This window comes from Ranitomeya imitator, chromosome 1, assembly GCF_032444005.1.
Source record: "Ranitomeya imitator isolate aRanImi1 chromosome 1, aRanImi1.pri, whole genome shotgun sequence".
Lineage (NCBI taxonomy): Eukaryota > Metazoa > Chordata > Amphibia > Anura > Dendrobatidae > Ranitomeya > Ranitomeya imitator.
The window spans coordinates 51,090,902-51,114,762 of record NC_091282.1 but is presented as its reverse complement, the minus strand read 5'-3'; the positions used below and the strand labels follow the sequence as shown (position 1 = coordinate 51,114,762).

The following is a 23,861-nucleotide window of genomic DNA, read 5'->3' as shown; positions in this document are numbered from 1 at the left end:
CCACTTTCAGAGTAATTTGAGGTATTGGTCCTGCAGATGGGGTTTTACATGTCAGGAGCGTAGTGTCTTGCGGACCTGGCTTGCTTGCCCCTGTCCTATGGACGGGGTACTTCACTGCTTTCTGTACTTCTTCCTTGACCTGTTTCTCTAGACCAACTCTTGGGTTGCATGGGTGCTCTGCACTGGTTCCGGAAATGGCCAAACTTGCCACAGTTGTAACACTTGACACTTCTTCTGTCTTTGTAGGGTGGTTGCACTTCCAGGTCAGTGGTCACCATGAGAGGGACCGTCTTCTGCACTCCTAGTTGGGACTCAATCCCTTTGGCTACTGTGGACAACGGCATGATGGGCACTGTAGCGGCAGCGGGGTCCGGCCTGCTGATTGAAGCTGCGGGCCATACGGGGCCTGGTGGTAAGATGGGGCCTGCAGGTGCGTCCGTGGCGAGGCCCGGGGGTTCCATGAGACCGGCGGCTGCATCCAACCCGAGGTCTTGGGGCATTACAGGGGCTGCTGCTGCATCTGCCACCACTTCTTCCCCCTGTTCTGACATAGCTTCTAAATAGTAAATATTAATGTCACTTTTCTGGTGGGGTGCCCATACTTATGCACCTGTCAAAATTTTGTTTGAATGCAGATTGCACATTTTCTGTTAGAACAATAAACCTCATTTCAAGGCAGAAACATTACTGTGTCCAACAGTTATTAGATATATGAAACTGAAATAGCTGTTGCAAAAAAAAACCAATTTTTATAAAACATTAAGCTTAAGATTAATAGGGGTGCCGAAACTTTTTCATATAACTGTATATGATGAAGCCTCAGTGTTATATGTTTACATTTTTTATGAGTTTAATGAAGAGAAAAATCAATCATGCCATCTTTGATATCATTCCCTAATAACTGTAAATAATCACTGTCCGTTGTATTGTACAGGTTGTTACGATTACAGGAATATGTCGGTTATTTGCTGATAATTTGATTAATATGTTTAATTATATTTTTAAAAAGGCATTAAAAATGAAATTCTTGTAATTATTTTTCATTATTTTTTTTTAGCAATTTTATAGGAAGAAAAAAAACTTTGACTTTCATTTCACTGTAAAGCTACTGTACATAGAAATGTATTTGGTATATGGAGGTGTAGCTGTGTGTATCAGTAGAATCTGCCTGTAGAAGATGGGACTATAAACTGCACATTCAAGTACAGAAAACTGTCCTATACTTGTCATTGCAGCCTGTGGCTCTTATTAAGTCTTGCTGCTTCCTCTAATGGTGCAGGTTGGGTGTTTGAATCCCAGGAAGACCAGACTTCAAGAAAAGAGAATAATGAGTTAACTAAATGAATGCAAGTACATGTGTACAGAGCACAGAGAAGCCGGGTCCTCCCTCTGAGGAGAACCTATTTATCAGTAACAGATCAATCTGACAGGTGACAAGACATCACAAACTTCTCTATAAGGCAGCAGACCAGACATCGCAGACTTCACTGCACGGCAGGAGACGATACACCGCACAGTGAGTAAAAGTCGTGATACAGCCCTGGGCAACAAAGACAGCTCCCCTAAATTGAGACTGTCCCACTGGTGTTGAGCGCACTCCATACAGCTTAGTGTTATACAGCTTGCAACTGAGAGTGATTGCTGTGATCAGAGTTAGCTCTATTCACAACAGCTTAATCTTAGACGCCGCTGCATCGTGCCCCAATATTGTTATGTAGGTGGCTTTCAATTATATCAGAGCTGTTCGCTGCCTCTCCAGTTTGCATTATATTAACGTCTGCCATTGCAGATAATGCACATAAGCATGATATAGTAGATAATAGAAATGATTCCTATCTGCACAGTGCCGTATGCATGTTCTGCATTGAAGTTATAGTTAAGAGTTAAAGGGGTTATCCAGGACTTTTTTTTTCTATGGGGCTGAGGACTTATCGGTAAAAGTAGTGGCGGGAACTGACTATACAGCTGTGTGATGGTCTCTCCCAGCTCACAGCGGTCGCAGAACGTTTTGTGCCTTATAATTATATGGGCTCACATCCCCTCTACCCCATCTCATTCCACTGGGCTATGCTGCCCTCATGCTTCCATCTGCAACATGTGTGACTGTAAGTCCCAGGCTTTCCTCAGAACGATCATTATGATCTGTATCTGAGCGGCTGCTGTGTATAGGAATCGGACCGCGCTGTGATATAGGATTGCTGTTATGGAAAACTAAATGTTATTGTTGCTGCGCAATAATGACATCCCACCCTGTGTCCACTCCTGAGGGTCCCATTATACAGTGGGTGCCCAATTGCTGGCCTTTGTTTTATTGTTTGTGGACACAGGAGAATGATTCATTGGGGATGCCCATGAACTAAGAGATTGTAGAGAAAAGATGCAGACCATTTTTACACTGTGCCCAGATATTTGTCCAGATATATACAGCTCTGGCAAAAATTAACAGACCACTGCAAAATGTTCAGTTTGTCTGATTTTTCTCTTTATAGGTATACTAGCTGAAGAGCCCGGCGTTGCCTGGACATAGTAAATATCTGTGGTTAGTTATAGCACCTCACTTTTCTTATTTTCCTATCACGCCTCTCATTTTCCCCCTCACATCTCTCATTTTCCCCCTCACATCTCTCATTTTCTCCCTTACACCTCTCATTTTCCCCCTCACTCCTCTTATTTTCCCCCTCACTCCTCTCATTCCCCCCTAACACTTGTCATTTCGACCTCACATCTGTCATTTTCCGATCACTCCACTATTTTCCCTCACTCCTCTCATTTTGCACTCACACCTTTTCATTTTCACCTCACACCTCTCATTTTCCCCTCAGTATATACATGTTTGTCATCTCCTGTATATAGTATATACCTGTATGTCATCCACCCTGTAAATAGTATATACCTGCTGTATGTCATCTCCTCCTGTATATTGTATATACCTATGTGTCATCTCCTCCGGTATATAGTATATACCTGTATGTCATCTTGTCCTATATAAAGTATATACCTGTATGTCATCTCCTGTATAAAGTATATACCTGTATTTCATCTCCCCTGTATATAGTATATACCTGCTCTATGTCATATCCTCCTCTATATACCTATGTGTCATCTCCTATTTTATATAGTATATACCTGTATGTCATCTCCTCCTGTATATAGTATATACATGTGTCATCTCCTCCTGTATATAGTATATACCTGTGTGTCATCTCCTCCTGTATATAGTATATACCTGTGTGTCATCTCCCCTGTATATAGTATATACCTGTGTGTCATCTCCCCTGTATATATATGTACCTGTATGTAATCTCCCCTGTATATAGTATATACCAGTGTGTCATCTCCTCCTGTATATAGTATATACCTGTATGTCATCTCCTCCTGTATATAGTATATACCTGTGTGTCATCTCGCCTGTATATAGTATATATGTGTGTGTGTCATCTCCTCCTATATATAGCATATACCTGTGTGTCATCTCCTCCTGTATATATACCCCAATAAAGGCCTAAATAAAAGGCACTTCCATATGTGCACAATACATCAAAGAAGAGAAACTGAAGCTTTTTACCAATAAAAACAGTAATATTTTATTAATCACAGATAAATATAAAATCTTTTAACAAGTCCAGTAGCAATCAGTGGAGATACAAATGACAGAATATACTGTCTGCATAAGGGAAATACACCATAAACAAGCCTGTAAATGATCAAATGATCAAAAAAAAAATGCTTAAACCAGCTCATCAATATGTCTGTAAAGTGGTATAACATACAGAGCCCAACCTATATAAAAAACAGCAGCTAATGAACTAAAGCACATAAATAGTGCATACTAGAATATACATCCAATTTATATTAACATATAGTATGTCACAGTGGACAAATAAGGGAATGTATAATAAACAAAGAGCGCCATAATATCTAAGACATGGGGGCCATAGATTAATAATGTGCCTAGAGCATGTTATAAGCAACAATATGCCTCAGCTATAACAAAAAGTAAAGGAAGGGGCCTGTATAATAATAAAGTATATGGCAAAAAACTGCCTAAAGTGCTTTAATAGGACCCTTGTAATCCTATAATGGAACAGTCAGCGCAATGTGCAACAGCTAAAAAGTGCATATAGTGCTAAAGTGCCAAGCATAAGGGAAGGCATGGGTGTATTTACCTAAGAATGCAGGTCAGTAGAAGGACCCCGACGCGCGTTTCGCGTAATGCTTCGTCCAGGGGGATAGTCACAGCTAACCGTGGCCATGAAGGAGTTTATATAGTGGATGTATACAGTGGTGGCAGCGGTTTGTAATGGCGCTAGTTTCAACACGCCGGCTCGGACGTCACTGCCGGTCAGCGTCACATGAAGCCTGTCCACTCCCTGATACCGGAAGTATCTACGAGCGCTCACTGCAGGGAATAAATGCAGCTGGGACCTAGAGGAATATGAACCGCCTACATAGGGAGTTTCAGGAACAACGAAAAGTGCAAGAGAGGTGCTGATGTAGATTTTACATACAAATGTATATACATACAGATGCTGAGGGTCACATAAACAACCTAAAGTGAACAGTGCATAAACAAAATGCTATCAAGTGTAAAGTATGTACAGATGCAAATTAAAATACAGCAATATATACATATAGGCATTGTGATACATTATAATATAGTATTTGCTGCATATGACAGACAAAACTATCAATGAAAAAGTGCTGTCAATAATAACATACAAAACAATACTCATAAAATGCTAGATCCATCAGTAGATATAATAATTATATGTATAAGTATAGACATGAAAAATAAAACAATATTAATAGTTGAAAGTGCAAATGTGCCAATATTGCACACTAATATTCAATAAAAAGTACCTACATATATATCAATCCCGAAATTTTTTTTTACATATATGTGAAAATATACCAAACTGATTAATCTATATTAGTACCATTGTGTATGTGTGTATTTGTGTATCATAGTTACATGTAAAAATTACATAAAGAACACACCTATGCCTAATATTAAAAACAAAATATGCATAAAGACATGTAAGAAATATACATAGATGGAGCAAATTTTGATTGAAGCACGTCCCAGATAAGAAATATGGAATGTCCGAAGATGACAAGGCCAAACACTGCGAATGATCATATCAAATATACGGAGACACGCACACACATATATACACAGACACACACATATATACACATATATACACATATACATACACACACACACACACTTACCACACTTATCATCTGCAGCACATCCAGGCTCATGCGATCATACCCCTCCATGTCGGCAGCCATAACACAGGAAGACGGGAATGGTGTGGGAGTTTCCTCTTCCTGGATTATGGAATGCGCATGAATGGCATGATGGGATAGGAATGGGATGGACATTCTGTTGTCACTTCCTGTAGTTTTACCGGAAAAAAACGCTAGAAATCCGCAAATTTTTATATGTTTGCGGATTTCTAGCGTTTCAATGCAAGTCTATGGATGCGGGAAATCAGCGATTCCGCAAAATTAATGAACATGTTGCTTTTTTTTCCGCGATTCGTTTTTTTCGTGGAAAAAAACGCTACATTTGCACAATTTTTGCGGAATCCATACAAACGATTGGGAACCATATGTTAGCGTTTTTTTCACGTTTTTATCGCGATTTTATAGCGGAAAAAACACGAAAAAACCACGAAAAATACTGAACGTGTGCACATACCCTTAATCAGATTTTTATTTTTGAAGGATAATACCAGACTTGTGTGTGTTTTAGGGCGAGTTTCATGTGTCAAGTTGTGTGTGTTGAGTTGCATGTGGCGACATGCATGTAGCGGCTTTTTGTGTGTCGAGTTGCATGTGACAGGTTAGTGCAGCAAGTTGTGTGCAGCAAGTTTTGCGCATGGAGAGTTTTGCACGTGGCGAGTTTTATGTGTGGTGCGTTTTGAGTAAATGCAAGTTTTGTGTGAGGCAACTTTTGCATGTGTTGCAACTTTTGTGCATGTGGCAATTTTTCCGCGTGTGCAAGTTTTACATGTGGTGACTTTTCCATGAGGTTAGTTTTGCACGTGTGGCAAGTTTTGCGTGAGCCTAGTTTTGCATGTGGCGAGTTTTGCGCGTGGCGAGTTTTGAGCGGCGACTTTTGTGTTTCGACTTTTATGTGACGGGGTTGGTGTATGTGTGGTGAAATGTGTGCTGAGGGTGGTATATGTGTTCAAGCACGTGGTAGTGTGTGGCGCATTTTGTGTGTGTGTTCATATCCCCGTGTGTGGTGAGTATCCCATGTCGGGGCCCCACCTTAGCAACTGTACGGTATATACTCTTTGGCGCCATCGCTCTCACTCTTTAAGTCCCCCTTGTCTGGCAGCTGTCAATTTGCCTCCAACACTTTTCCTTTCACTTTTTCCCCATTATGTAGATAGGAGCAAAATTGTTTGGTGAATTGGAACATTCGGAGTTAAAATTTCACCTCACAACATAGCCTATGACGCTCTCGGGGTCCAGACGTGTGACTGTGCAAAATTTTGTAGCTGTAGCTACGACGGTGCAGATGCCATTCCCGGACATACACACATACACACACACATTCAGCTTTATAGATTAGATTTTTGAGTAAAATGTAAATTGTTCTTTTATTCTATAAATTTCTGACATGTCTCCGAATTTCCAAGCAATGAATTTTGTATTTTTTTTCTGACAAAGAAAAATGATCAAAATAAAAAAAAACAGTACTTACAGACCTTAAAAAACACAGGTCTGCAAAAAAATTTTTTTTCAAGAGCTGTTTTGGTTATTCCACGTAATCTTTATGTTTTTAAGTGCGCTGAATCCGAAAATGACCTCCGTTTTGTCATAGGACATCACTTTTTCTGACAATTTAAGTAACTATGTTAAATAAGATAATACCTCAAAATAAATGAAAAAAGACTCATAAAATTAATTTTTTATTACAAATGTTTCATGAAAATCATTTTTTAACTGCAATGATCTCACTAACACACACTAAAATCGATTCTTCTTCCCTGTGAGGCTTCTCTTGGTACGTTTACGCTTGTGAGGAGCATCTGGAATATCTCTCTGAAGCGTCCAACAGTAGTCTGCCATCATTGTAATGCTACATCTTCCCTGGTATCTTCTTTCCATCTCTTTAATGTCCTGGTGGAATCGTTCACCTTGCTCTTCACTCACAGCTTAAAAATTTTCAGGAAAGTTGTCAAGGTGGGAATGAAGGAAATGCACCTTCAAACTCATCAGGCAACCTAAAGCTTGAAATGCTTTCAGCATTCGTCCGACGATTTTTTTCTAGTCAGGGTCTTTGCTATTGCCTAAAAATTTCTCTATGACCTCTTTAAATGCAAACCACCCTTCTTTTTGAGGATGCATCATGGTATTGATAAACTCTTGATCAGCTTGATCCGCTGAGCCATAATGCTAATTTTGGGAAACACGGTTGAATATGACAAGCTAACACGGACTGAGATGAAAAAGTGTGAACAGGCGAGAACCAAGATGAAACAATTGAATCAAGCCCGAGCATGTCAGAGCCTGCTCGTTCAGCTTGCAACATCTTGATGCTGGTTTCATTAGCTCACTCGGAAAGTTCTTTTCTTTGAAAGTTATATTTTTTGGCATTGTATATCTTCAATGCATTGATGTGAATTAATTAATAGTAAATTTGACTTTCAAAACCCTAAGATAAAAAAAATACCAAAAATTGAGAAAAATATACTAAATTTGAAGAGAATTTTGCATTTTGTGGCAAATCCTGATGTCCAGGATTTTTTTCAATATTTTTTCCGTTTTCAGCACACCAAAATACATGGAAATTAGATGAAAATAATCAAACAGCTTTTTAGTCGCAGACCTGTGAATGCAAAGAAAACAAGTTATTATTATTATTTATTATTATAGCGCCATTTATTCCATGGCACTTTACATGTGAGGAGGGGTATACATAATAAAAACAAGTACAATAATCTTTAACAATACAAGTCACAACTGGTACAGGAGGAGAGAGGACCCTGCCCGTGAAGGCTCACAATCTACAAGGGATGGGTGAGGATACAGTAGGTGAGGATAGAGCTGGTTGTGCAGTGGTTTGGTCGATCGGTGGTTACTGCAGGTTGTAGGCTTGCCGGAAGAGGTAGGTCTTCAGAGTCTTTTTGAAGGTTTCGATGGTAGGTGAGAGTCTGATATGTTGCGGTAGAGAGTTCCAGACTAGGGGTGATGCGGGAGAGAAATCTTGCATGCGATTGTGGGAAGAGGAGATAAGAGGGGAGTAGAGAAGGAGATCTTGTGAGGATCGGAGGTTGCGTGCAGGAAAGTACCGGGAGACGAGGTCACAGATGTATGGAGGAGACAGGTTGTGGATGGCTTTGTATGTCATGGTTACGCTTTTGTACTGGAGTCTCTGGGTAATGGGGAGCCAGTGAAGGGATTGACAGATGGGAGAGGCCGGGGAATAGCGGGGGGACAGGTGGATTAGTCAGGCAGCTGAGTTTAGAATAGATTGGAGGGGTGTGAGAGTGTTAGAAGGGAGGCCACAGAGCAGGAGGTTACAGTAGTCGAGGCAGGAGATGATGAGGGCATGGACTAGGGTTTTTGCAGATTCTTGGTTTAGGAATGTACGGATCCGTGAAATATTTTTGAATTGAAGGCGGCAGGAAGTGGAAAGGGCTTGGCTATGTGGTTTGAAGGAGAGATCAGTGTCAAGGATTACCTCGAGACAGTGAGCTTGTGGGACTGGGGAGAGTGGGCAGCCGTTTACTGTAATGGATAGGTTCGTTGGGGGGTCACGTGAGATGGGGGAAAGACGATGAATTCTGTTTTGTCCATGTTAAGTTTTAGAAATCTAGCGGAGAAGAAGGATGAAATAGTGGATAGACATTGAGGGATTCTAGTTAGTAGGGTGGTGATATCTGGTCCAGAGATGTAGATCTGTGTGTCATCAGCATAGAGATGATATTGAAAACCATGAGATTCTATGAGCTGTCCCAGGCCAAAAGTGTAAATGGAGAGAGTGCCTGGGGAGCGGAGAATGGCACATAAAGGCTCAAAAAAGGTATGTGAGGGGCTTTACAGTGACAGAAGTAAGGCATTAGTATAGCTTTCTTTTAAAAGGAAAGGCAGTAGAAACCTTTTTTAATTTCCAGGTTGAATCTAGTCTATAGGCAACTTTTAGAGCTCAGCTGTTACATTACCTGACTATCTGCAGAGTCCAGATAACCCATAAACAGATATGCACATTTTTAATACTCACTTATCATACAAGACAAACAGAGGCAAGTTTTTTCATCTGAAAAAGATCCCAAGGCTGTAAAGGATCTTCAGCCTCAAGTGGCGACATAGATCATATGACTCATCCCATGAAGACGTCTTTGTATAATTCTCCCATCCCTCAATAAGCATTTATTAGGATATCACATGCATAACAGTCAATCAAAGTCATCAGTTGTTTGCCAGCTCACTTCACAAGTCTCCATCTGGCAAGGACACGGCACCATAACTGGACAATATCTTCAAGTTCCTCATGCAAGATGCAAGAAACAGTGCAATCCTATCTTACCGTGCCAGTAATATTGCACCCATTATGACCGAGGAATCGTGAATACATCATGAAAATGCAGCTCATGTCTGTGTCCGGATCTCTATTAAGAGACTTCTTCACAGCTTCACATTGAGCAGCTAACACTACATTCGGCACTATTACTGTATTTCCTTCAAAACCTTAGTAGATGCCATAGGAATTGTGTAAAAAAGTATGGAAGGAGATCCAGCAACTGCAAAAACTGGGTAAGAGAAAACGTCACATTTATTAGACAAACATTAAAACCAAAGAGATGCTAAAAGCATAATGAAAGAGAAAACAGAGAGACGCTGGTCCTACGTATTTTGATCAAAAAGCTCTTAGTCCTGACCATGACATAGGCCCCTATTAAAACTCATTGGGATTTGTTGAGCGATGGAACAGCCTTGTAGCTTCTGATATTAATGGAAATCGCAGCACTAAGGCGAATAGCGCCAAAGGTCTTAACCCGTGTATATTGCTATCTTTAGTAACATAGTTATTAAGGTTGAAGGAAGACTTTAAGTCCATTTAGTTCAACCCATAGCCTAACCTAACATACCCTAACATGTTGATCCAGAGGAAGGCAAAAAAAAAAAAACCATGTGGCAAAGAGTTAACTCCACATTGGGGGAAAAAATTCCTTCCCGACTCCACATACGACAATCAGACTAGTTCCCTGGATCAACACCCTATCAATGAATCTAGTATATATAACCTGTAACATTATATTTTTCAAGAAAGGCATCTAGCCCCCTCTTAAATTTTGGTAATGAATCACTCATTACAACATCATGCAACAGAGAGTTCCATAGTCTCACTGCTGGTGATAATATTGATATCCATTATTGATGGTGGCCTAGGATGGTATAGCATTCCTTAAGGTACCTTCACACTGAACAACTTAACAACGATATCGCTAGCGATCCGTGACGTTGCAGCGTCCTGGCTAGCGATATCATTGTGTTTGACACGCAGCAGCGATCTGGATCCTGCTGTGACATCGTTGGTCGGAGCAGAAAGGCCAGAACTTTATTTTGTCACTGGATCTCCAGCAGACATCGCTGAATCGGCATGTGTGACGCCAATTCAGCGATATCTTCACTGGTAACCAGGGTAAACATCGGGTTACTAAGCGCAGGGCCGCGCTTAGTAACCCGATGTTTATCCTGGTTACCAGTGTAAATGTAAAAAAAACCAAACACTACATACTTACATTCCGGTGTCTGTCGCGTCCCCCGGCATTCTGCTTCTCTGCACTGTCAGTGCCGGACGGCCGTAAAGCACAGCGGTGACATCACTGCTCTGCTTTACGGCCGGCCGGCGCTCACAGTGCAGGGAAGCTGAAGCCGGGGGACAGACACCGGAATGTAAGTATGTAGTGTTTGGTTTTTTTACATTTACAATGGTAACCAGGGTAAACATCGGGTTACTAAGCGCGGCCCTGCGCTTAGTAACCCGATGTTTACCCTGGTTACCAGGGGACTTCGGCATCGTTGGTCGCTGGAGAGCGGTCTGTGTGACAGCTCTCCAGCGACCACACAGCGACGCTACAGCGATCGGCATCGTTGCCTATATCGCTGCAGCGTCACTTAATGTGACGGTACCTTAAGTGTACAGTATATTATAGCTTGATAGGATAAAGATTAGGGTGGTGAATGGGTTAGTGGTGTGCTTCTCCTGGCCCTGCTTCATTTAAAATTGTCTGTCTGCAACCACCACAAAGGGTAGCTATCATAAATGATGTATAGCTATAGAAAAGGACTGGCTAAGGTACTAAAATGAGCAGCTAGTCGGCCTCTTTCACATATAACACTGATCACGTACTGACACAAACAGCTATTTCTTGTGCAGGAAATGGAGCTACGGGGACCCAGGACTTACGCCAATATCTTCAGATCAGAGGACTCACATTGGAGGCCAACTCTAACCCAACAGCCAGCTTTGATACAGTCATACAGCCCTTTGAAAAGATTATTTTTCTGGCTGCTGTAGAAGCACATGGCATCATTGCTATGTAGTGTGACATGTTGTGGGTTGATAATAGGGTTGCTCTGTTGTTAAGGTTCCTATTATGTACAGTATGTATAGTATGGCAGGTTATGCAGCTTCTGGGACACCTAATGCTGCTGCCACCCCGTGGTGCAGGCGTAAATCTTAGAGGACTCCTGTACATGGTGCAGTCTTCTCGTGACAACTTTATTGTTACAACAGTTTTTTTTATTCCACGTCAACAACCCTTTTTATTGTTTTCTCCTAAATTGCACACAAAGGATCCCTCCCCCTAAGTTTCCCTTTGGTTTGAGACACCCTAATAAACATAATACATTGGGTGCCAGTGAAAAGATTGAATGGCCATCGGTACTTTTATTAGGGGAGAACGCCACTAGTCTTTTCTTGCTCCTCATCAGTACAAAGTAAAATTCTGATTGACAGTATGAAGTGTCGCATGTGAAAACTCGATGAGAATAAATTCTTTTCTTAAAGTCTGTAATTTTAATTGTGTCTTCTTGATACTTGTCTCCCATTCTAGACTCCTTGATCTTCAGATATGGTTGGCTTAACAGTCTCTCCTGAGATCTCATTGGTGGATGAACCAGTCAAGATCCAAGCTTGGGGCCTTCCTCCCGACCAGGTAATCACTCTAGCAGCATGGCTGAAGGATGAGAAAGGGCTAATATTTCATTCCAGGGCTTTCTACAGGACAGACATGGAAGGGAAGGTGGATTTGGAGAAAACTCCGGCCACTGGTGGAGACTTCCATGGAGTGTGTCCTATGGGCTTATTCTGGGCTCTTAAACCAAAAATCCCATTTAAAAAACTGAACAAACGTGATGTTGTGGGAAGTCCTTACTTGGTTCATATCGACCTATATTCCTCGTTGGAGTTGAATGTTTCTGATGATTGTTCTGCTGCCACCAAGGTCATTGAAAGATGGTACGCCGCTCCCGGAGTCCAGAGAATATCAATACGAGAAGGACGGATACGAGGAGCACTTTTTCTGCCACCTGGTAGGTAATAATGTGCAAATACACATACCAGTCAGTATATAAATAATTCTTAGAAAGGAGATGCATGATTACTACATGATGTACTAGTAAAAACAACAAACAAAATGGAGTAAGCACAAAATCTCACTGATCATTATAAAAATACTTGAATTTATTAAACATATACAAAGAAACACACAAAAATTACACCATATCCGCACAATGCAGTGTGCACAGGAGATAAAACAAGGAATAGACTAGTGATGTGACAGGGAATTCATGGGAAAAATGTATATTAAACCATGGCGCATGATATCATATTCATACCGATTTAGCACAAATCAAAGGGCCCAATGTATAACACAGTCCATAGCCAAAATATATGGATGCAAGTACCGCTGTAAACGGCTATGGAGTGCATCGGTGTAAAAGTTAATGCTTACCCATGGTACAAAGTCAATCCCACTGACTCCCTGGCGCCCCTGACGCGCGTTTCGCGGTCCAGCTTTTTCAAAGGGGAGACACTCGTGAACTAGTTACTCAGGTTTTTATAAGGGGAGACCGGAAATGTCTGAAGACAATTGGCGCACGCATACCGGACTACATTACCCAAAGTTCCAGTGGCCGTCATGGAGGAAGTGCGCATGTGGGCGGAAATCCCGCCCGTGACGTCATAATGACATGCGCACTCCGCCTAGATAGATAACCACCGAGACAAAGGGAATACCGCAGCCACAGTGCGCGTGCGCTCCAGCAGACATCATTTTATTGAAGACCAAACCTAAAGCGGCCATGATTTTGGGGATAACACATGAGGAAAAGAGTCACATTGTTACGCTCACGGAGGTGAATGTGCGAGAGTGAAGACACTGTGTGAATGAAGACAGAATGCAAACAATCACGTGAAAATACAGACATAAGAGCATTATTGTAAAAAACCCCACTTCTGAGGAGCACAGTATATAATATTGACTAAAGTGCGAAACATAGTGCCATTAACCCGAAAGGTTAGAAAAGTGCACAGTATGCAAAAAATAGGAATAAATATACATTCAAATTCCACCTATTACAGGTAAATGGTTGCTACACACAAGTCCCATACGTTATAAAACGAGGGGAAATAATCATGAAAATAGTGTACATATACAGTGTACATAGATAAAGCATACATCATAAGGAGAATAATAATAAAAAAGATACAGCAAAACAATTATGACAGATGCCAATGAGACTCCATTCAAAATATTTCATCCCACACTGCTGGAAATATCCCCAGATGGTCATATAGAGAACGTCTTGACACAGATCCGGTGTTCCCGCATACATATAATACACTAAAAGACAAAAACATAATTTAAAATAGTATAAAAACAAATGGTGGATACAACGCCAGGAAATATGCGGAGAGAACATATTACTAAGAAAAAAACCCACCCCAAAAGAAGGGGGGTTATAAGTACAAATGGTGGAACAGGGATATATAATATCATAAAAAACGAGAAGAGAGAAGTCACAAAAAAGGAGAGAAACTTAAATTTTCGTTCAACCCCCTTGGGGTCAGAGTGTCAAGGGTGACAATCCACCTACACTCCCGCTGTGCCAGGAGCTGATTAAGATTGCCACCCCTGACACCCCCATGGATTTTTTCGATCCCCCTAACCATAAGAAGACTGGGGTCGGATCCATGGTGCTCACGAAAATGCCTCGGCAAAGTTTTCAAAGAGGTGATGTCCGTTGCATCCTTTGCGGCCTTGATGTCCCTCACGTGTTCACGTGTCCTAACTTTAAGCTCCCTTGATGTAAGTCCAATATATATACGTGGACAGGGGCATGTGGCATAATAAACCACATGTGTGGTATTGCAAGAGATGAAATCTCTAATTTTATATTCTCTCTTGCCGTCTGAAGATGCAAACATTTTGCATCTAAGAATGTTAGGACACGCGACACATGAGCCGCACGGGAAACATCCATGTTTGGGGCCGCTGACACCAAAAAAGGTTTTTTGCTTAGCCACATAGTGGCTGCTAACCAAAGTGTCCCTTAGATTTTTACTTCGACGTTGTGTCATTCGTGGTGATGCAGGTAGTATTGTTGCCAACGTCGGGTCAGTACGTAGTACAGGCCAATGTTTAGATAGGACACCATGGATTCGATCCCAGTGACAATTGGATGTCGAAATGAAACGAATCATTGTCTCATCCATCCGCTTTTTCTGTTTGGGCTGAACGAGTAAGTCCTCTCTTCTCGTGTTTTTGGCCCTCCTGTACCCAGCCTTAATGGACCGATGGCTATATCCCCTTTCACGAAAACGATCACTCAAGGTAACGGACTGTCTCTCAAAGCGCATGTCAGTAGAGCAAACCCGCCTACCCCTAAGAAACTGGCCAACTGGGATGGCCTTAATTGTGGAATAGCTGTGTGCAGAAGAGGCATGAAGCAACGAATTCACTGATGTATCTTTACGAAAAAGGTCCGTTTCAATAGCCCCATCCTCTCCAACACACAGACTAATATCCAAGAAATCAATTTTCCTACGGTTCCAATTATAAGTAAATTTCAAATTAAAGGGATTAACATTAAGTTGTTGCATAAATTTGATTAAGTTAGTGTCATCTCCGTTCCAAATTAGCAGAACATCATCGATGTACCTGAACCATCCTACCACTGGGTCAGCCACGTGCGCCCCGTCACCATGGAAAAGCCACCTTTCCCAAAATCCAAGGAAAAGGTTAGCATATGACGGGGCACACGCCGCCCCCATGGCAGTACCTTGTATCTGTAAATAAAAACGATCCTTAAAAACAAAATAATTGTGGGTCAACACAAACTCCAATAAATCCAAAATTAAGTCAATCAAATGGCCATCCCAGTTGGTTGTCTCCAGAAAAAAGCGGGCCGCCCTAAGACCATCTGCATGTCTAATTGAGGTGTATAATGATTCAATATCAATTGTTGCTAGCAGCATGCCATCCTCCAGAGACAGTCCGTCAACCTTGGTCAGCATATCCGTTGTGTCCCTGACATAGGAGGGGAGCGTTTCAACTAGTGGTTTCAAGTAATGATCAATGAATTTACAAACATTATCACTCAACCCTCCTATGCCAGAGACAATCGGTCGACCTGGGGGATTAACAACATCCTTGTGCACTTTAGGCAAAAGGTACAGAGTGGCCACTTTTGGACATACAGGTAACAATCCATCCAAAATCTTCCCCGGGACAATCCCCGACTCCCTGGCACAGGACAAAATATGTTCAAGTTTGTTAAAGAAAAGAGGTGTAGGGTTCTGGTGTAACACTTGATATGTTTCCCTATTCCTCAATTGTCGCAACGCCTCCTTTTCATATTTGTCAACAGGCCAGATCACCACATTCCCCCCCTTGTCCGCCGGTTTAATGACTACTGAGTCCAATGATTGTAGCTCTTTTAATGCAGTTCTTTGTGCATGCGTAAGATTGTCTTTATGCATCCTATTAGGTATCTTCTTTAAATCTTCAGATACCAATCTGCAGAATATTTCAACTTGTGGACATAAGGACAAGGGGGGGAATGTGCGTGATCTGGGGATGAAGGATCTGGGGAAATTACCTATAAAATCGGGTTGCTGTTCCCTTAACAGATCCTCCAGGGTAGTCAATGCCTCCAGCTCCACATCATTGGATGCGCTCAAATGAGTGCCCCCATGGCCATGTAGCTTCTTGAGAACAAGTTTGCGACAAAATAAATGTGTATCCTTCAGAGCTGTGAAAAAAATCAAAATTATTACTCGGTACAAAATTTAAACCTAATTTTAAAAGCTCTGACTGAGTTTCAGAAAGGATGTGTGAGGACAAATTAATTACCTCAAGATTTGAGCTTTTGGCCTTGCGGTCATAGGCTGGAGGTGATGTAGGTTTTCTTTTATTAAATTGTCCTTTTGTTTTCCTTGACGGTAAGAACCGTTTAGTCCTCTCACCCCCTGCATTTCTTGACTGGTCCGAGGCTACACTTGAATCCTCAACGGAGGTAAATGAGGAGATGGAACCAGATCTCAATTGAGAAGGGGGACGTATTTTAGATTTGTTATTCCTCCATCGATATACTCTGTCCTCTTTGTAATCTGTATTATCTCTCTGCAATTTTTTAGTTTTTAAGGCAACAATCTCCTGCTCCCATTTTAAAAATTCCTTATCTAAATCACCATTTAATTTGTCCAAAGCCTCCGGGGTTAATTCCTCCTTAATGAGTATCTGGATATCATCAATTTCTTTTTCAATATCCTTCAGCTTGCTCTCATCAAGCTTAACAAGAAGCTCCATGAAACCACGGGAACACCCAGAAGCCACACCTTCCCATTCCTTCTTAAATTGTTCATCTTCCACCGGAAACGATGGGAATATCTGAACCCTTAACCCCCTAGGTATTAAACCACGGGCCAGGTACTGTCCCAGGGAAGCCCTGTTCCACCACAATTTAGTACGTTTTTGTAATAAAAATTTAAGTCTCGTAATCCGCTCCCTGGAGTCACCACCATTTGAAGTTAAAACACCACCAGAATCATCCTTGAATATATCCTGTAAGCGAGACAGCCAGGTCTTGTCTCGAGTACGAAAATCCATCTGCTTTTGACTAGATGCTGTGAAAGACACAGAAAGCAAGCATTTATATGATAGGTCATAGACAGCAGAATTACACTGTGGCCAGGAGTGAATCAGTAGTACCCCTCCATCAAAGTCAACATAGTTATTATGTGTGAGAATACTCCCTGAAGAGTCCAAACAACAAACAAAATGGAGTAAGCACAAAATCTCACTGATCATTATAAAAATACTTGAATTTATTAAACATATACAAAGAAACACACAAAAATTACACCATATCCGCACAATGCAGTGTGCACAGGAGATAAAACAAGGAATAGACTAGTGATGTGACAGGGAATTCATGGGAAAAATGTATATTAAACCATGGCGCATGATATCATATTCATACCGATTTAGCACAAATCAAAGGGCCCAATGTATAACACAGTCCATAGCCAAAATATATGGATGCAAGTACCGCTGTAAACGGCTATGGAGTGCATCGGTGTAAAAGTTAATGCTTACCCATGGTACAAAGTCAATCCCACAGACTCCCTGGCGCCCCTGACGCGCGTTTCGCGGTCCAGCTTTTTCAAAGGGGAGACACTCGTGAACTAGTTACTCAGGTTTTTATAAGGGGAGACCGGAAATGTCTGAAGACAATTGGCGCACGCATACCGGACTACATTACCCAAAGTTCCAGTGGCCGTCATGGAGGAAGTGCGCATGTGGGCGGAAATCCCGCCCGTGACGTCATAATGACATGCGCACTCCGCCTAGATAGATAACCACCGAGACAAAGGGAATACCGCAGCCACAGTGCGCGTGCGCTCCAGCAGACATCATTTTATTGAAGACCAAACCTAAAGCGGCCATGATTTTGGGGATAACACATGAGGAAAAGAGTCACATTGTTACGCTCACGGAGGTGAATGTGCGAGAGTGAAGACACTGTGTGAATGAAGACAGAATGCAAACAATCACGTGAAAATACAGACATAAGAGCATTATTGTAAAAAACCCCACTTCTGAGGAGCACAGTATATAATATTGACTAAAGTGCGAAACATAGTGCCATTAACCCGAAAGGTTAGAAAAGTGCACAGTATGCAAAAAATAGGAATAAATATACATTCAAATTCCACCTATTACAGGTAAATGGTTGCTACACACAAGTCCCATACGTTATAAAACGAGGGGAAATAATCATGAAAATAGTGTACATATACAGTGTACATAGATAAAGCATACATCATAAGGAGAATAATAATAAAAAAGATACAGCAAAACAATTATGACAGATGCCAATGAGACTCCATTCAAAATATTTCATCCCACACTGCTGGAAATATCCCCAGATGGTCATATAGAGAACGTCTTGACACAGATCCGGTGTTCCCGCATACATATAATACACTAAAAGACAAAAACATAATTTAAAATAGTATAAAAACAAATGGTGGATACAACGCCAGGAAATATGCGGAGAGAACATATTACTAAGAAAAAAACCCACCCCAAAAGAAGGGGGGTTATAAGTACAAATGGTGGAACAGGGATATATAATATCATAAAAAACGAGAAGAGAGAAGTCACAAAAAAGGAGAGAAACTTAAATTTTCGTTCAACCCCCTTGGGGTCAGAGTGTCAAGGGTGACAATCCACCTACACTCCCGCTTGATTCGTTTCATTTCGACATCCAATTGTCACTGGGATCGAATCCATGGTGTCCTATCTAAACATTGGCCTGTACTACGTACTGACCCGACGTTGGCAACAATACTACCTGCATCACCACGAATGACACAACGTCGAAGTAAAAATCTAAGGGACACTTTGGTTAGCAGCCACTATGTGGCTAAGCAAAAAACCTTTTTTGGTGTCAGCGGCCCCAAACATGGATGTTTCCCGTGCGGCTCATGTGTCGCGTGTCCTAACATTCTTAGATGCAAAATGTTTGCATCTTCAGACGGCAAGAGAGAATATAAAATTAGAGATTTCATCTCTTGCAATACCACACATGTGGTTTATTATGCCACATGCCCCTGTCCACGTATATATATTGGACTTACATCAAGGGAGCTTAAAGTTAGGACACGTGAACACGTGAGGGACATCAAGGCCGCAAAGGATGCAACGGACATCACCTCTTTGAAAACTTTGCCGAGGCATTTTCGTGAGCACCATGGATCCGACCCCAGTCTTCTTATGGTTAGGGGGATCGAAAAAATCCATGGGGGTGTCAGGGGTGGCAATCTTAATCAGCTCCTGGCACAGCGGGAGTGTAGGTGGATTGTCACCCTTGACACTCTGACCCCAAGGGGGTTGAACGAAAATTTAAGTTTCTCTCCTTTTTTGTGACTTCTCTCTTCTCGTTTTTTATGATATTATATATCCCTGTTCCACCATTTGTACTTATAACCCCCCTTCTTTTGGGGTGGGTTTTTTTCTTAGTAATATGTTCTCTCCGCATATTTCCTGGCGTTGTATCCACCATTTGTTTTTATACTATTTTAAATTATGTTTTTGTCTTTTAGTGTATTATATGTATGCGGGAACACCGGATCTGTGTCAAGACGTTCTCTATATGACCATCTGGGGATATTTCCAGCAGTGTGGGATGAAATATTTTGAATGGAGTCTCATTGGCATCTGTCATAATTGTTTTGCTGTATCTTTTTTATTATTATTCTCCTTATGATGTATGCTTTATCTATGTACACTGTATATGTACACTATTTTCATGATTATTTCCCCTCGTTTTATAACGTATGGGACTTGTGTGTAGCAACCATTTACCTGTAATAGGTGGAATTTGAATGTATATTTATTCCTATTTTTTGCATACTGTGCACTTTTCTAACCTTTCGGGTTAATGGCACTATGTTTCGCACTTTAGTCAATATTATATACTGTGCTCCTCAGAAGTGGGGTTTTTTACAATAATGCTCTTATGTCTGTATTTTCACGTGATTGTTTGCATTCTGTCTTCATTCACACAGTGTCTTCACTCTCGCACATTCACCTCCGTGAGCGTAACAATGTGACTCTTTTCCTCATGTGTTATCCCCAAAATCATGGCCGCTTTAGGTTTGGTCTTCAATAAAATGATGTCTGCTGGAGCGCACGCGCACTGTGGCTGCGGTATTCCCTTTGTCTCGGTGGTTATCTATCTAGGCGGAGTGCGCATGTCATTATGACGTCACGGGCGGGATTTCCGCCCACATGCGCACTTCCTCCATGACGGCCACTGGAACTTTGGGTAATGTAGTCCGGTATGCGTGCGCCAATTGTCTTCAGACATTTCCGGTCTCCCCTTATAAAAACCTGAGTAACTAGTTCACGAGTGTCTCCCCTTTGAAAAAGCTGGACCGCGAAACGCGCGTCAGGGGCGCCAGGGAGTCTGTGGGATTGACTTTGTACCATGGGTAAGCATTAACTTTTACACCGATGCACTCCATAGCCGTTTACAGCGGTACTTGCATCCATATATTTTGGCTATGGACTGTGTTATACATTGGGCCCTTTGATTTGTGCTAAATCGGTATGAATATGATATCATGCGCCATGGTTTAATATACATTTTTCCCATGAATTCCCTGTCACATCACTAGTCTATTCCTTGTTTTATCTCCTGTGCACACTGCATTGTGCGGATATGGTGTAATTTTTGTGTGTTTCTTTGTATATGTTTAATAAATTCAAGTATTTTTATAATGATCAGTGAGATTTTGTGCTTACTCCATTTTGTTTGTTGTTTGGACTCTTCAGGGAGTATTCTCACACATAATAACTATGTTGACTTTGATGGAGGGGTACTACTGATTCACTCCTGGCCACAGTGTAATTCTGCTGTCTATGACCTATCATATAAATGATGTACTAGTAACCAGTGTACAATATAACATCTACTATATAAAGCTGAATGTGTGTGTGTGTGTGTATGTGTGTGTGTATGTCCGGGATTGGCATCTGCACCGTCGCAGCTACAGCCACAAAATTTTGCACAGTCACACGTCTGGACCCCGAGAGCGTCATAGGCTATATTGTGAGGCGAAATTTTAACCCCGCGCATTCCAATTCACCAAACAATTTTGCCCCTATCTACATAATGGGGAAAAAAGTGAAATGAAAAGTGTTGGAAGCGTCGCAGCTACAGCAACAAAATTTTGCACAGTCACATGTCTGGACCCTGAGAGCGTCATAGGCTACGTTGTGAGGTGAAATTTTAACCCCGCGCGTTCCAATTCACCAAACAATTTTGCCCCTATCTACATAATGGGGAAAAAGTGAAAGGAAAAGTGTTGGAGGCGTCGCAGCTACAGCCACAAAATTTTGCACAGTCACATGTCTGGACCCCGAGAGCGTCATAGGCTATGTTGTGAGGTGAAATATTAACCCCGCGCTTTCCAATTCACCAAACAATTTTGCCCCTATCTACATGATGGGGAAAAAGTGAAAGGAAAAGTGTTGGAGGCGTCGCAGCTACAGCCACAAAATTTTGCACAGTCACATGTCTGGACCCCGAGAGCGTCATAGGCTATATTGTGTTATGCTGTGCTATCAGGCAACACAGTGTGCAGTAATCAGCGCACATACAGTGATATGGCAATAACCCAAAAACAATAGAACAAGCTCTGAGACGTGGAATCTCTGCAGACTGCAATACCTGAACCTATCCTCACACAACTAAAAGCAGCAGTGGATTGCGCCTAACACTACCTATGCAACTCGGCACTGCCTGAGGAGCTGACTAGCCTGAAGATAGAAATACAAGCCTGACTTGCCTCAGAGAAATACCCCAAAGGAATAGGCAGCCCCCCACATATAATGACTGTTAGCAAGATGAAAAGACAAAACGTAGGAATGAAATAGATTCAGCAAAGTGAGGCCCGATATTCTAGACAGAGCGAGGATAGCAAAGAGAACTATGCAGTCTACAAAAAACCCTAAAGCAGAACCACGCAAAGGGGGGCAAAAAGACCCACCGTGCCGAACTAACGGCACGGCGGTGCACCCTTTGCGTCTCAGAGCTTCCAGCAAAAGAGAATAGCACAGCTGGACAGAAAAAACGGAAACAAAAACAAAGTAACACTTATCTAGCAGAGCAGCAGGCCACAGGAAAGATGCAGTAGCTCAGATCCAACACTGGAACATTGACAAGGAGCAAGGAAGACAGACTCAGGTGGAGTTAAATAGCAAGGCAGCCAACGAGCTCACCAAAACACCTGAGGGAGGAAGCCCAGAGGCTGCAATACCACTTGTGACCACAGGAGTGAATTCAGCCACAGAATTCACAACAATATTGTGAGGCGAAATTTTAACTCCGCGCTTTCCAATTCACCAAACTATTTTTCCCCTATCTACATAATGGGGAAAAGTGAAAGGAAAAGTGTTGGAGGCAAATTGACAGCTGGCAGATGTGAACAAGGGGGACTTAAAGAATGAGAGCGATGGCACCAAAGAGTATATACCGTACAGTTGCTAAGGTGGGGCCCCGACATGAGATACTCACCACACACGGGGATATGAACACACACACAAAATGCGCCACACACTACCACGTGCTTGAACACATATACCACCCTCAGCACACATTTCACCACACATACACCAACCTCGCCACATAAAAGTCGAAACACAAAAGTCGCCGCTCAAAACTCACCACGCGCAAAACTCGCCACATGCAAAAAATAGGCTCACGCAAAACTCGCCACAAGTGCAAAACTCACCTCATGGAAAACTCGCCACACGCAAAACTTGCACATGCGGAAAAATTGCCACATGCACAAAATTTGCAACACATGCTAAAGTTGCCTCACACAAAACTTGCACATACTCAAAAGGCACCTGACATAAAACTCACCACGCACAAAACTCGCCATGCGCAAAACTTGCTGCACACAACTTGCTACACTAACCTGCCACATGCAACTCGACACACAAAAAGTTGCTACACGCATGTTGCCACACAAAACTCATCTCACAAAAGTCGCTACATGCATGTCGCCACACACAACTCAACACACACAACTTGACAAACGAAACTCGCCCTAAAACACACACAAGTCTGGTATTAGCCTTCAAAAATAAAAATCTGATTAATAAGCAGAGAAACTACAAAAGCAACAAATGTACCATATAGGAAATACGGCAGCTGTCAGTCACATGACCTGTCTATTATGTGTATATGTGAGCTAATATATACTGCCAGGGGGAGGGCTTCCTGTTGGCTGGGGATTTATCAGGCTGCCAATTTATCTTACAAATACTGAGGTAAAAATACTGAGCAAATAATGTGTTAACGAGGTCTAATACAGGCGATCACACAGGTATATACTATATACAGGGGAGATGACACACAGATATATACTATATACAGGAGAGATGACACACAGGTATATACTATATAAAGGAGGAGATGACATACAGGTACATACTATATACAGGAGGAGATGACATACAGGTATATACTATATACAGGAGGAGATGACATACAGGTATATACTATATACAGGAGCAGATTACCTACAGGTATATACTATATACAGGAGGAGATGACATACAGGTATATGCTATATATAGAAGATGACATACAGGTATATACTATATACAGGAGGAGATGACACACAGATATATACTATATACAGGGGAGATGACACACAGGTATATACTATATACAGGAGGAGATGACATACAGGTATATACTATATATAGAAGGAGATGACATACAGGTATATACTATATATAGGA

General features: G+C 41.7%; 1 protein-coding gene across 3 annotated transcripts in view; it reads left to right on the top strand.

The window, feature by feature from the left end:
• The first annotated feature begins 1,358 nt into the window (after window positions 1–1,358).
• The window catches only part of LOC138661603 (acyl-coenzyme A amino acid N-acyltransferase 1-like), a 40,143-nt gene continuing 17,640 nt past the window's right edge, over window positions 1,359–23,861 (top strand). Inside the window, exons 1-3 of one of the 3 annotated variants that reach the window (XM_069746426.1) lie at window positions 1,360–1,516; window positions 2,490–2,539; window positions 12,087–12,564. In XM_069746426.1, coding sequence (XP_069602527.1) covers window positions 12,105–12,564 — 460 coding nt within the window. In that variant the 5' untranslated portion in view covers window positions 1,360–1,516; window positions 2,490–2,539; window positions 12,087–12,104. Of the gene's footprint in view, window positions 1,517–2,489; window positions 2,540–12,086; window positions 12,565–23,861 lie in introns of all 3 variants that reach the window. The other 2 variants (XM_069746440.1, XM_069746433.1) reach the window with 2 other exon arrangements.